This window comes from Lissotriton vulgaris, unplaced genomic scaffold (genome assembly GCF_964263255.1).
Source record: "Lissotriton vulgaris unplaced genomic scaffold, aLisVul1.2 SCAFFOLD_403, whole genome shotgun sequence".
In the NCBI taxonomy this organism is placed as follows: Eukaryota; Metazoa; Chordata; class Amphibia; order Caudata; family Salamandridae; genus Lissotriton; species Lissotriton vulgaris.
In genome coordinates this window covers 1,372,302-1,387,123 of record NW_028248553.1, presented here as the reverse complement: position 1 = coordinate 1,387,123, position 14,822 = coordinate 1,372,302, and the positions used below count along the sequence as shown (strand labels likewise).

Genomic DNA, 14,822 nt, shown 5'->3' with positions numbered 1-14,822 from the left:
TCCCAGGAGTGAACAATCAGATTGCCGATCTTCTCAGCAGACAGACCGCAAATACACGAATGGGAACTTTACACTCAAGTTCTCCTCCCTTACTTAAGAAGTTGGGGAGTTCCTCAAATAAATCTCTTTGCCACACACCAAAATGCCCAAACCTCGCCACCAGGTACCCACACCTGCTCTCCAAAGGCAATGCACAATGGATGAAAAGGTCAGGTATATTTGCCTACGCTTTTCCGTCTCTCCCACTCATTCAGTTAGTGGTTTGGAAACTCAGACAAACATCCCTCACACTGATCCTAATTGGAGCTGTCCCTAGTTCCACATCAAAATCTACACCTCACACCCAGTCTCCTCACACAGAACCATGGAGAAATCAGACACCCAGATCCCAAACAACGGAACCTCGCGATCTGGCTCCTGAAATCATAGAGTTTGGTTATGTAAATCTCCCACCAGACTGTATGAACATCAGAGAGGCTAGAATGCCTACTACAAGAGCCTGTTTTGCAGCTAAATAGAATTTTTTTTTATCTATTGCAATAACAACATCAATCCTCTTGATGCTTCAATACAAAATATAATTTGATATCTGTTACACTTGCAGCAGTCAGGATTAGCTTACACTTCAGCCCGACTACATCTTGCTACAATAGCTGCGTATTTACAAAATAGCCAACATTTATTTCTTTTCAAAGTGCCAGTAATCAGAGCTTTCATGGACGGACCTAAGAGCTATACCACCAAGACTTCCACCTGCCCTAGTGTGGAATCTTAACATAGTCCTCACAACATTATTGGGCCCACTTTTTGAACCCATGCATATATTTGAGCCACAGTTTCTCTCCTGGAAGACTGCTTTCCCCATTGCAATCACTTCACTTAGAAGAGTGTGTGAACTAGACGCACTAACCATAGAAGAAACTTTTTTCCCAACTTCACTGAGACAGTAGTTCTTCGTACTAACCCCAAGTTTCTACCTACAGTAGTTTCTGCCTTTCATATCAATCAGTTGGTTGAATTCCCAGCATTCTTCCCTCAACCTGATTCAGTGGCAGAACAAGTGCTACACACCTTAGATGTCAGAAGAGCCGTTTCATATTGCATTGAAAGGACACAATCATTTTGTAAAACCAAACCACTTTTTGTTGCTTTTGCACCACCACCCAAGGGCAGTCCCACATCCAAGTCAGGTATTGCCAGGTGGATTGTGAAATGCATTCAAACTTATTATGCAAAATCAAAAAGGCCTGTAGCTATTCCCCCAGAGCCCATTCCACTCATAAAATAGGGGCTACTATGGCTTTCTTAGGAAACCTCTCCATAGTTGACATTTGTAAAGCTGCACCATGGTCTACACCGCACACATTCAACAAGCACTATGGTGTAGATGTGTTAGCGATACAACAAGCTCATGTGGGCCAGGTAGTACTAAGAACACTGTTTCAGACAACTCCAACAGCTACAGGTTAGCCACCGCTTTGGGAGAATACTGCTGTATAATGTATGCAAAGCATGTGATCTACCGCTCACATGGCTCTAACGGAATATGTTACTTACCCAGTAAACATCTGTTCTTGCCATGTCCAGCTTTCGATTCACATGCGCCCAACTGCCTCCCCGAGTACCTGTAAGTGTTGCAGTTCTCTGTCTTATTCTACATACATGTGCATGGACATCTCTGTTCTTACTAAATCAATTCTCACTCTCTGCGAGGAAACAATCTAACAATGGAGTCGATGCACTATCACTGAAAGGAGGAGTCACCGACCTTGTGACTGGTAAATACTTCTTCGAAGAAAAACAATTTGCAAACATCCGGACCTAACACCAGATGGCAGGAGTATGCAAAGCATGTGAATCTACAGCTGTACATGCCAAGAACAGATGTTTACTGGGTAAGTAACATTATCCTTCTATATTTATGAGCAATAAAAAAAAAATTGTATAGAAGTCTTTATGGTTTTCTAATATTCTTTTGACTCCATTTACCACTCAAAAGTTAGATCACTATTTTTTGAAAATGTGTGAAAATTCTTTAACAGTCTCTGTTTATCATATTCAGTTTTTTATGAATGATGCACTGTTTATTGTTGGATTGATTTTCACCCTTCCAGGCTGAAAGAGTTTTTGCTGAAGTCCGTCGTCTTGAGAGTTATAGAGTGGAAGGCATGGAGATCTATTCTACAACACTGTGGCACTTGCAGAAGGATGTTGCACTTTCTGTCCTTTCAAAGGATTTAACAGACATGGATAGAAATTCCCCAGAGGTATTCTATTCTGTTTGTTTGTTGTTGAAATACAGTGGAATTAGGTATGTGAGATGTAAACATTGGGGCGCAGGCGACACTGGCATGCCGTGTTGGAATATATTTGGACATGAAAGTTTATTATTTTTTTCTGATTTGGAGTCTTCTCCAGTTGTAAGTGGCCCTTTTTATCGGCTACACACATACACTTGGCTAGCACTGATGTCCTAACTTTCTCTGCTATACATTTCCTTGTACAACCTGACTATCTCCCTTTCACAGGTCCTATCCACTCACCCCCACTTACAACCTTTGCTGGTCCCTTGAGGACCTCCTGTGAAATCGGTCTAAATTTTTTGCGTTTGTTATTGATAATCATTTCAGACTCGGATGTTTCCCTTGCTGATCTTCGTGGCAGAGATGTGTATGACGTTAATACCACCTCTCTGCAATGGTCCTTAAAATATGAAAGGCAAATGTAAAAAAATCCTATCTGTTTTTTTGTGGCAAGTTTTGATAACCTCTCTGCCCATTTCACCAGACTACATAATAGATGATACATTGATTGTGAAAGAATACATGTAATAGCCATACACCTGAGACATACTTCAAGTTAAATAAGTTAATGTGAGGACCGTCTACTTGTTCAGATTTTTAATTTCTCAAGTTTTTACTTTTTTAATTTTATCTAATTAATTGACTAGTGCAAGTGTAGCAATTCACTCCTATCTAGGAGCTGCTTATTCTGTAAGATAAGCAAACAGATGTATTACAGTAAGAGAAATGGTCACTTCTAGTGTCAAATTCCTGTAGTCTGGAATTCCTCGTATTCACATTACATAATTCTTAAGCTGTAATGTAGCATATTTTCTGTATGGAGGGTAATGACTGCAGGATGTCAAATTGTAGCATGAATTTATTGCTAACCCTATGAAAGGTAGGTAGTCTTAAAGGAAGTACCCAGCTTCATAGTAGAATGAAACCCCATGGGATTCCAGACTACAGAGCATGCTAGGTATAATTTTCGTTCTTGAGTTGGGGTGTTTTTATTAAGACTTCTAGAAGAAAAGATGTAACATAAATATATAGGGATGTTCAGTGTTTAGTTGGAAACTTCCATACGTAAACCTTGGTGATTGACATTGATATCTCTTACATTGCTGTGGACTAACCAACTAAAGAAGAACGCAGTGCAAGTCTCAAATACATTAGTTTACAGTGACAAGTGATAGAAAGTGTCCTCTTTTTGCAAGGTTGGCCCCCATTGGAAAATACTGGACCTCAGCACCCGGCCGCCCTAGTGCCGCTGAGCATGCTTTGAGAGTGCATCCTTGACCCTGGGGGAACTCTGGTTCTCTTCCAGGGGATGCTCATCAATAGTCATTGGCACTGAATAATCTCCGCCCACCTGCAGGGAACCCGAAGCATATACAAAAATACATATATATGTGTATGTTTAGCTAAAAAAGTACCTTCAAATATACACATGTACATATATATATATATATATATATATATATATATATATATATATATATATATATATATATATATATATATATATATATACAGCCTACCATAACCCAAATAGGGTAAAATGCCAAAATTACTTGTTTTTTTTTCATTAAAGAGAAAATAATCCCATACATTATTTCCGTAACAGAGAACATACACTCCATTAATGTTCCAACACAGCCCTTTATTTTCAGAGAAAAAGGCAAATAATAGCAGGCAATTAGCCCATTGTCCGCATCATATGAAAAAACATCACAATACTAAAAAACTGGCACCCTGCCTTTAAGAATTCCAAGAACCTGGACACTTTGCCTTTAAGATCTCCAGGAGCCCCTGCTCCTATCATGCACCACAGGTGACAGTTAGGTCAGTTCTTTTTTCTGGGCCCATCTGTGAGGATCCTGGAGCATTGAGCTCGTTAAATTTTGATTATTTTAGTGAAATCGGTTTATTTCATCTCTACACAACGTTTTGTGCCTACTGGCATCGTTTTCAGTGCTGACAATTTTCTGTCAAACGCCAACTTTGCTCAACAAATGTCCCTCTTGTGGGAAGAAAATGGCAAAGTTGGACCCACATTCTGTCTATATTGTGTGCTTATCACACAATCCAGAGACCCACTGTAGCCAGCGTCCGAAAAGTCTGCATGGCTGCTTCCAGCAAATCCAGAACCAAAGGAAGTAGGGGCCTCCCCGAGGATCTGTGATGCAGGGTTTGAAAAAGATTGACGAACAGAGTCGATGCCAACATATCAATGTTCAATTTACTGGCACTCCGGCATAGCACCTCATTAAAAGTTCCAATGTCATCAATTGGAGACACTCTGGCTGGAGGTGTAGCAGGCAATGTTGGTGAATAGTCTCTCATAGATGATCTTGAGGACGTGGACCAAGACGGGAGCCTCAGTCCACCTTTTCGGAGTGGAAGAAGGGCCAGATCCAGATCATCCATGTGTTTTTCAGGATTGTGAACATTGTTTAGACGGAGACCTAGCCCTCCTTGGAGACCTGGGTGGAGATGCTCTCGAAGACGCAGTAGGCGGAGGACCCGCAGAAACTTTGGAAGGAGAGTTTGTCCCGGAGAAACCAGGACTTGTGTGGAGCCTTCCAGTGCCAGGTACTCTGTACCCAGCTTGGAGAAGGATTGACAGGGGGAATCTGCTCTTCCGCAACTGGAGATCCCTCTGGCGTGATTTGCACAATATTAATGCCAGGAAAAGATGACTCCTCCCATTACGTCGACCATATTGACTTAGACGTCGATCTCGGCCTCTCTAGCACTTCCACCGTTGCCGGCATAGGATTTCAGTCTCTCAATGACTATCAATGACATTTCCTCACTAACACAGATTGTGCTACTTTCAACGTTGAACGCTTGAACGGCAAGGTATTTGAAGATTCATGTCTGAGCGACGATGCCTTCGATGTTGGTTCCCTTGACGCCGACTGTCTGCGGGACTGTGGTGGAGTCCTCAACGTCGACCGCTTGTTTGACTGCGGCTGAGTCTTTGATGTTGATCCGCTCGACGCCGATTGTGCCAGTTGTGACGGTGGTGAAGATTTAGATGTTGACCGGTGTCTCGACATCGACCAATGTTTTGACGTCGACTTAGGTCTCTTGGATCACCAAACTTCAAGCCCAAAGTACTATTCCTCGACATCGACTTAAGTTTCCACGATGGAGGCTCTAGCTGCTTTGACGGCGATCTGTCCCTCAAAGTCTTTGCCTGCCTTGCCTGCTTTTCCGACGTCAACCTCAACGCTGACTGTGAAAAAAAATCAGGGATTTTCTACCTTGTTGATGCTGGAGAAGCAGATCAACGCCGGTTTCTGTCTCTCCTGAGAGGAGTGCTCTTTAAAAGCAGGATTGCTCTCAAGGTCACTTTTTGAAGGTCCTTTTCCTCTCTCCGGTCGGGCATGCAGCTTTATCTTCTCCCTGTCCCAAAGAGTTCTTCTGGAGACTTGGGTTCTACATTCTCCAATCCAACAGGACCTCCGGCAGACCGGGCGGTGGCGTTGCCGCCATTATCCGTTCCAAATTACAATTCACCTCCCTAATAACTACTCACACCGCTCCCAATCGGTCCAGCTGTCCTCTTTCTCTGCCCCCCAAATCTCACTTTCCTGTGGTGTCCCCCAGGGATCCGCTTTGTCCCCTCTCTTATTCAATTTATATATGCAGCCCCTTCTAGCCTCTCTCTGTCACTCTGTTACTATTTTCAACTACGCAGACGACCTGCAACTAATCTTCCCCATCGACCCTTCCCCTCTCTCTTGCTCTAATTTTCAATCTATAATGTTGACCATCTACGAGTGGATGAACTTCAGTCGACTGAAGCTCAACCCCAGCAAGACTGAGCTGGTCCTGATCGGTGGGTCCACGAACCCTTGGAGTCCCAACTTCTGGCCCCCGGCCCCGCCCCTTGCCCCGTCAATTCCGTGAAAAGCCTTGGCGTCATCATTTCTAGCGACCTATCAATGCGGCCTCAAATTAATGCTGTCACCTCGGCCTGCTTCTACCATCTCCGCAGAATTGGGAAAATCCGAAGGTACTCATCCTCGGAGGCTCTCATTCTAGTCATTATGGCCCTGGTCACCTCACGTATTGATTATGCCAACTGCCTGTACGTGGGGATCCCTGCATACCATCTTCACCGGCTCCAGCTGGTACAAAACCAGGCAGCCAGACTGGTCTTCCAACAGCCTAAATACCAACACGTTACACCTCTGCTGAAAAGACTTCACTGGCTCCCGGTAGCGTACCGCTGTATTTTCAAAATGGGATGCACTGTCTTTAAATCTCTTTTCACTTCCGCCCCAGCTTTCATCTCTCTTAGCCTTCACCCCCACGTCCCGTCACGACACCTTAGGTCTTCCGCCCACAATCTTCTGATCACTCCCAGGTTCAAACGCAAGAAACACGGTGGTGCCTGCTTTTCCTTTCTTGCCCCTTCTACCTGGAACTCCCTTCCCCTCTCAATTCGGCTCACTTCGGACTACATCACCTTCCGCAAACTCCTGAAGACTCATTTGTTCCATCTTGCTCACGATTAGTCTCTTTACTCCCTGCGTCTCCTCTCCACCTGTCTTTGAGCGCCATGAAACCAATTGGTGTCCGTGCGCGGTAACAAGCACTTTTAACATAACATTTTAACATAACTTGCTGACAGTAATTATATTTCAGCCCCCCGTGTTTCAAAGAAGTATAAGGCCCCAGATCAGGACCGTCTATTCCTTCAATCGGATGCACCTCCCGATTTGGTCATAGTGGCGACAGTCAGAAAACCACATCCGGCAGCAACTTCCTCGACAGTTCCTCCGGAGAAGGATTGTAAAAACATGGACTCATTGGGCAAAATATTTTGCAACAGTTCTGCATCCATAATTAAGGTGGCTAGTGCCTCTGCTCTTCAGGGGAGGTATGACTGGTCTCTCTGGGACTCTTTGCTCCGATTCACTGAGAAGCTGCCTAAAGAAGATCATCAGGATTTTCAGGAAGGAGTCTTGGTTGCAAACCAGGTCATTAGTGCACCTGCGGAAGCATTGGATATGGATGCGCATGGTTACTCCCATGGCACCTGTGCCAGACGCTCAGCTTGGTTGCGCCTCACTGGTCTGAAACCTGATGCGCAAAGGAGTATTGTAAATCTTCCTGTTCAATGGCATGTCTCTATTTGGATCTTGTGCAGGTGACTACATGTCCAAAATGAAAGCAGAATTGGACACTCTGAAGGCTGTCGTTGTGGAGCAACGTAAAGAGTTTCGGCGTAAGTACCGACCATACAACCATTGCTATTTTCATCAGAGGGTTCACACCCATCACGGGTCTGCACAGCCACATCATCAACCCAGGTGGCATTACCATCAATGAAGACCTGGTCGAGGAAAGGGAGCTGTGAGACAAACACCTTCAACAGCGAAACAATCTGCGAAACAATTAGATTTGTCTTCCCCCATCCCAGTTACCCACTCCGGTGGGGGGGAAGGATTGTTTCACCTGGACGAGTGGAGAAAGATAACAAAAGACACGTTGTTGCTGAACATTGTGCAGAATGTCTATTTGCTCAGATTCAAATCCCCACCTCCATCAGTACCGCCCCGAGAGAGGCTTTGCCAGAAACACCTCTTGTTGCTAGAGGAGGTGTACAGCCTGCTACAAAAAGATGTAATAGAAGCAGTCCCTTCTCGGCAACGAAGGCAGGGAATCTATTCCTGTTTCTTTCTGGTACAGAAAAGAGGTCCTACCCAAGCGTACAGACCATTACTCGACCTGAGGCTTTGAACAAATTCATCCGCAAAGTGAAATTGCGGATGTTAGCACTGTACCAAATCTTTCCTCAACTATACCAAGGGGGGACTGGTTGTGCTCCAGAGACCTGCGGGCGCCTATTTTCACGTAACTATTTACAGGACGCATTGGAAATTTCTGCTTTTTCAGGTAGCGCTCCAGCATTTCCAGGTCAAAGTCCTTCCGTTTGGACTCAAATCAGGCCCCCCCCCCCACGCGTTCTCGAAATGCCTGGCAGTGGTAGCGGCTTTTCTTCGCAAGCAAAGGATATTCCTATATCTGGATGACTGGCTGCTGAAGAGCTCGTCAGCCACTTTGCTTCAGAATCCTCTTGTGTACTACATGCAAGTGCTGAGCAATCTGGGCCTACTAATCAAGTACAAGAAGTCCGACCCTGAAGATCCACTACCTGGGTGCTTCTCTGGATACCGCAAGGGCAGGCGTGTGCTTCACAGGAAAGTTTATCCTCAATCCACGAAAAATGCTGCAACCTTCTCCGTTCTCAGCATCCCACAGTCAGACAAGTGTCCTCTCTTCTGGGCTCGATGGCATCCTGCATCTTCATCGTACCAAACGCCAGACTACACATGCATCCTCTACAACAATCTCTGGAGGACCAGTGATCCCAGATATCGGGTCTCAGGGAGGACGTTGTGCTTCTCCCACAGTCAGCCAAGGATTCCATCTGATGGTGGATGAAGCAATCACATCTGCTGAAGGGAGTACCTTTTCACCAGGACCTGCCTACTCAGACAATCATCACGGATGCTTCCCTGCAAGGTTGGGGGCTCATATGGGTCCTCTTCAGGTTCAGGGACTCTGGACAGAGACAGAACAAGGGTAACCCATCTACCTCTTGTAACTGAGAGCAGTACATCTCACACTCAAATCACTGTTCCTGTCCTTCCAATCACATTCCCTGTTGGTTCAGACGGACAATACCACAACAATGCAATATCTGAACAAGCACGGGGGATCCCAGTCGAGACCTCTCCCTCTGGAGGCTCAGATCATCTGGAAATGGTTTCTCGCAAGAAATATGACCATTACAGGGATTTATCTCCCGGGAACTCTCAACGTCCAGGCAGACCCCCTAAGTCGGGTCTTCGTCAAAGCTCACGACTGGGTGCTAAACGACAACATCACGCAGGACATCTTCCACCAATGGGGAGTCCCAGACATCGATCTGTTTGCAGACGCAAAATGTCCCGTCTTTGCATCCAGGTTTTACCAACCAGGTTCCAGGGGGAAAGCGGTTTTGATAAAATGGTCTCAGACATTGCTTTAGACTTTTCCTCCAATTCCCCTCGTGATGAAAAAGTTCTACAGGCCCAAGACCAGAATGATACTGAACGCACCGGGTGGGGGGTATCAAGATCTCGTTCAACTATCCGAGATCTCACACGGGATGTTATCATGCCGGCCAGACTTCGTATCCAAGAACGGAGGGGAGGTGTTCCACCCCGACCTCTCATCTCTACGATTGACGGCATGGCTCCACAGGCGCTTAGACTTGTCTTCTGACTGTATAAACATACTTAAAGAAGACAGAAGGCCTTCCACCAGAAAATCGTATGCTTTCAAATGGAAGCGATTTTACTTATGGTGCATTGATAATGGGCATTTGGGGGGGGGGGGGGTTTATTGGTTTTCTAAGGAAAAGGCAAACAATACATCATAGATGTGGCCTCATGGGCTATGTTACGAAACAAGATGAAGTCATTACAGTACATTACAATTACGATCAGTAACCACCTGAGGGCCTTCTCAAAGCCAGCCGCTGGTAGATGCTCCCATTTGAACAGGTCCTCTGCTAAACCTTCCCTCCCTCTCCTTGTAGACAGAGCAGCATATAGCTTGGTTCCTCTTCACATTGAATGTGTCCAAATATTAAGGTCCAATAGATGGTCCCCAACACCCATCCCTCCCCTCCAGTACCAACCCCCCCAACTAGGAGATCCCCCACCCCCTCCCCCTGGCTCATTGAAATATGCAATCTGCCTCCTAACACACTTACATTGGCAACATCCATCAGGGATCCCGCCACTCGGCTCGGAGCCTAGTGCGCTCCGGTAACCCAGAGGGAACCGTATGTGGCCCCTTTCAGTTCTGTCTCCCTCTCATTCCGTCCGGTCTCAATTGCTTCCATCCGCTCGTTCGCCCGTCGTCGCAAGGGTCAGTAAATTTGCTGCTAATTTTAGTCTTAGCAGTGTGGGGGAACCAATGCAACAAGCAAACCCCTGGTGTCCGGGTTATCTCCCTGTCCGTCACTGCCTCCAGGACAGTCGCCACCCCTCGCCAGTAGTCCTCCAAATGCGGGCAGCTCCAGAACATGTGGAGAATTCCCGCCCTCTCCAACGTACAGTGGAGGCAAGCAGATGATGCCCCAAAGTAGGCGTTGATCTTGCTGGGCGTTAAGTACGCCCTATGCAGGACGTATAATTGGATTAGCTGGAAGTGCACATTGCGAGCGCACTTCCATGTCCTTTCAACATCCTTCCCTTCAATGGGCACCCCCAAATCCGCCTCCGACTTAAGACGCAACTCTGTCAGGGGCTGATGTGAGTCCTGTGTAATCCTCATAAAGACACGTCACTGCATTAAATGTCCCCGCAGCCATTACTATATATTGGCAAGTGAGGGACACACTAGGCTCCACCATGCCCCCCAGCCAGTGCTTCCTGATCTCAGCTGTGAGGGACGCATGAAATAGAAATTCTCCTCTTGGGAGATCATGGCGTTCCATGAGATCATTAAAAGGAAGGAGGTTACCATCCTCATAAAACTCACCGACAGGGAGGACCCTTGCCTCCTCCCAGGACCGCATCTTGCTCTATTCGCCCCCATGGGGCAGCACCCGACACACCCACAACGCGATCTCGGGCGTGTATGGGACCCTAACACGTAATTGTCTCGCCAGCCGTGTCCAGCACTGATGCACCACCCGCAAATCCACCTCGCAGCGGAACCCGCAGCAGAACGGATGACGGCAGTCGCCTAGTCGGAGCCGACCCATTCCATGTCCTCCAGCTGCCTGATGCGCCCCGCCATCCATTTGGTAAATTCTTGGAACTGTGCAGCGCGGTAATAGGCCTCAAGGTCCAACAGCGCAAACCCCCCTCCAATCTGGGCCGCTGCATGGTGGCCAGGGCAACCCGCCTCCTCCCGGTTCCCCATAAGAACCCTGGAATCATGGAATAAAGCTGCGCAGAGTTTACTCAGTAGCCATACCGGGAGTGTCCCGAAGTTATAGAGAAACCTCGGCAGATTGATCATCTTCAAAGCAGGTCTTGGCACTGCGCAATGCTCGCCCCACATTACCCTCCTGGAAATCCCCATAGTCATGGTAAATTCGGGACCCCAGATAAGGCAAACAGCGGAGTTCCCACTGGATCCGCTCCACACCTTGCAGGTCTTGTCCTCCTGACCTGGCGGGGAACAGGCACGACTTGTTCCAGTTTACACGGAGCCCTGCTTCTCTTCCCAAGGTCTCCTGCAGGTCCCGTGCTCTCCGAAGCGCCTCCGCTGAATCAGCCGGGAACATAAGCAGGTCGTCTGCATACAGCGCTATATGCTGCACCTGGCCGTCTATCAACAATCCAGCATAGTATCTCTCAGTCCTTGCATGTGCAGCCATGGCCTCCATCGCCAGGGCAAACAGCAGGGGGGGGCAGGGGGAACCCCTGCCTCGTCCCTCTGGCCACCTCACAAGCAGCCGAGATCAGGCCCCCGTCCTAACCCAGGCGGTAGAAGCGATGTTCAACAGTGCAGTCCATTGGACAAATGTATCCCCCAGGCCAAACTCCAGCGAAACATTAAAAAGGTAGGACCATTCCAGGCTATCGAAGGCCTTTTCGATGTCGACTGCAAAAATGCATGCTTCCTCCTTATCGTAAGTGTCGGACCCCAAGGTGCGCATGAGTCTGCGTATATTCATAGCTGTGTTTTTTGTTGGTATAAAACCCGCCTTATCCCTATGTACCAGCGTTGTCATGTAGGGCATCAATCGACTGGCTAGCACCCAGCTTAGGATCTTCTAATCCAGGTTAAGCATTGCCAGGGGCCTGTACGAGGAGCGATCCCAAGCGGGCCTGTTTGGCTAAAGAAGGGGGACGATTATTGCTTCGCACATGATGGTGGGAAGTACACTCTCCCGGCGTGCTTTATTCTACAGTTCTACCAGGCAGGGCACCAGGACTTCCGCCTATGTTGCATAAAAATCCACTGGCAACCCGTCAGTGTCTGGGGTTTTGTTCCTGGACATGTGTTTAATTGCACTGCTCACTTCACGCGCCTCTATATCTCTACCTAGTGCTTCGGCCTCTTCCGCCTATAGTTTAGGGAGTTCCGCACCCAGCAAAAATCCCTCATCTTCAGGAAGCCCAGGGCCCAACTTACTCCTATAGAGTTCGGTGTAAAATTTTAAAAATTGCTCATTGATGGCTCGTTGGGTATAAAAAAAAGCATCACTGTGGCCTCTCAGCTCTAGGATCACCGTCCCTCTACGCGCTGGGTTGGCCAACCAGGCGAGTAGTGCCCAAGATTTGTCCTGCCCCACGTGCGCCCTGTCCATGTTGGCCTTGTAGTCAAAACAGCGCAGCCTCTCAATGTGAACTGCCAGCTCCTCTCGGACTTTGAGCAGCTCCACTTGCTTATCTGCTTTTTCTGGATGTGCTTTCTCCAAGTCCGTAGCTTCTGCTCTGCCCTTTGGATATCCTGTAGCAGCATTTTTTTGATTTCCACCATCACCCCTATGCAATGCCCCCTAACCACTGTTCTAAAAGCATCCCACTCGACCATCGGGGTAGGTGCTGTGTTAGCGTTATGCCTGAAATACTAGTCTATGGCCCACCCCAGAGTATCCCGGAACACAGGGTCCTCCAGTGCGGTCAGACTGAGGTGCCATGTGGGAATGGCAGGGCGATTCCGCACCCTATGCATCATCACCAGCAGCGGATTATGATCAGACAGTGTCCTCGCTAAATATGCACTATGCCCAATCTCCCCGTGCACATCCGGAGAACAAAGAACAAAGTCTAACCTAACATGGCTGTCATGTAACAACGAGAAATAGGAATATTCCCTGTCATTGGGGTGATAGGCCCTCCATGTATCAGTCAGCCCCCACTGCTGTTGCCAGGCCCGCCGCACCGTTGCCAGCCTATGCACCGGAGTATCTATCAAAGGAGGATGGGAGCGGTCCAATAAGACATCAGTGATACAATTGAAGTCACCCCCTAGGAGGACGGACCCTGTCAGCAGAGGTGCCAACTTCTCCGACAGTCACACAAAGAAGGAAGCTTGATCGAAGTTAGGGGCATAGACACTCCTTAGGACTATATCCCTCCCATTCAATCGTCCCCTCACCACCACATACCTCCCATCAGGGTAAATCAACTGACCAGGACTCTGGAACGGAACCCCTGCCCTGAACCAGATCAGTCTTATATACAAGACAGGAGTATAACCCATAGACCAAGTCAGGACTGGGTAGGTAAGATGCACCTAGAGAACAATGTCCTGAAAGGTAAAAAGTTAATAGACAAATCTAGATAGCATGCACATAGCATTACTCAAGTGGAAAAGAAGGAGATTACTCATTTTTCAGTCAAAAGATAATTATTCATCTTTATGTGGTAGCATTAGTTTTAAGGTCGGGCATATACAGTTAAGAACAGCACTGCATTAGAATGTATGACAACCACATCAAACTTGGTGCAGCAAACGTGAAAAAAAGTGCAGGTGGCGACGCAAGTGAAAAGAAGACAGCGTTGTTGGCGCACTGTGCATAAAGTGCAAGCTATTTACAGTGAGTGGCTTAACGGCGCATGTGACGTGATATCACAGTTGGCACAGTTGATTTAATTCGAGTCTGGAGCCACGTAGAAGAAGTGCGCCTATTGGTCAGGCTGTTAGGTCGACGGCGTTTCGATCCAGAGCATTTTGGATCATCTTCAGGACTGGTTGACTGAATGGGAGAATGCTGTAAAGGAAGGGAGGAGAACTTTAAGGAAAGGAACTGAGTTCTGTATAGGAGCAGGTGAATGGGGAGATTAGCAGGGGTTACCTGGAGGGGTCGTGGATGTAATGAACCTGGTGACCCATGGATAGATGATAACTTGAGGATTACTGCGACTCCCATAAGCTGCTATCTAGATTTGTCTATTAGCTTTTTACCTTTCAGGACATTGTTCTCTAGTTGCAGCTGAACCAGATCAGTGCACCCCTTGCTAGTGCAGAGTATGCTGTGGAGAACACCTGTCCCCGCCATCTACGCTGCAGCTCCAACCCCTCATGCTTAGTTAGGTGGGTTTCCTGCAGCAGGGAAATCTGCACCCCTCTCCTTATTAGGTATGTGTGAATCTTATGGCGGGTTGTCATTGTATGGATCCCTCTTATGTTCCAAAACAAACACTTAATGCCTACGGTGGTACCCATAATGTAATCGTTTTTGTTATGCCCTCAACATCCCCCTCAATGCCATGCCTGTTCCCAAGACCCCCTCCTCCCCCTGTTCTCCCCAAATTCCCCAACTCCCACTCCCCAGGACAGGTTCCTCGAACTAGTTCCCATCCAAACTGATGCAACCAAACTTTGCTCAAAAGCTTTGGTGAGGCGTTTGCTGACCCTATAGGACCCGCAGCCCCTTCCTGGTCCCCCTCCCCGTTCTAATTCAACACTGGGCCCCACTTCTGTGCTGTCCACCTGGTGCCACTACCCCTTTTCCTTTGCAGTTATTAGCGCTTAGTAGGCTGTACCGGACAGTGATGCAAG

At 47.4% G+C, this 14,822-nt stretch overlaps 1 protein-coding gene across 1 annotated transcript in view; it reads left to right on the top strand.

The window, feature by feature from the left end:
- CDC27 (cell division cycle 27) overlaps positions 1-14,822 on the top strand; it is a 533,340-nt gene that overhangs the window by 93,873 nt on the left and 424,645 nt on the right. Inside the window, exon 3 of the mRNA XM_086950015.1 lies at positions 2,115-2,267. Within this exon, the coding sequence (XP_086806141.1) occupies positions 2,115-2,267 (153 nt within the window). The remainder of the gene's footprint in view (positions 1-2,114; positions 2,268-14,822) is intronic.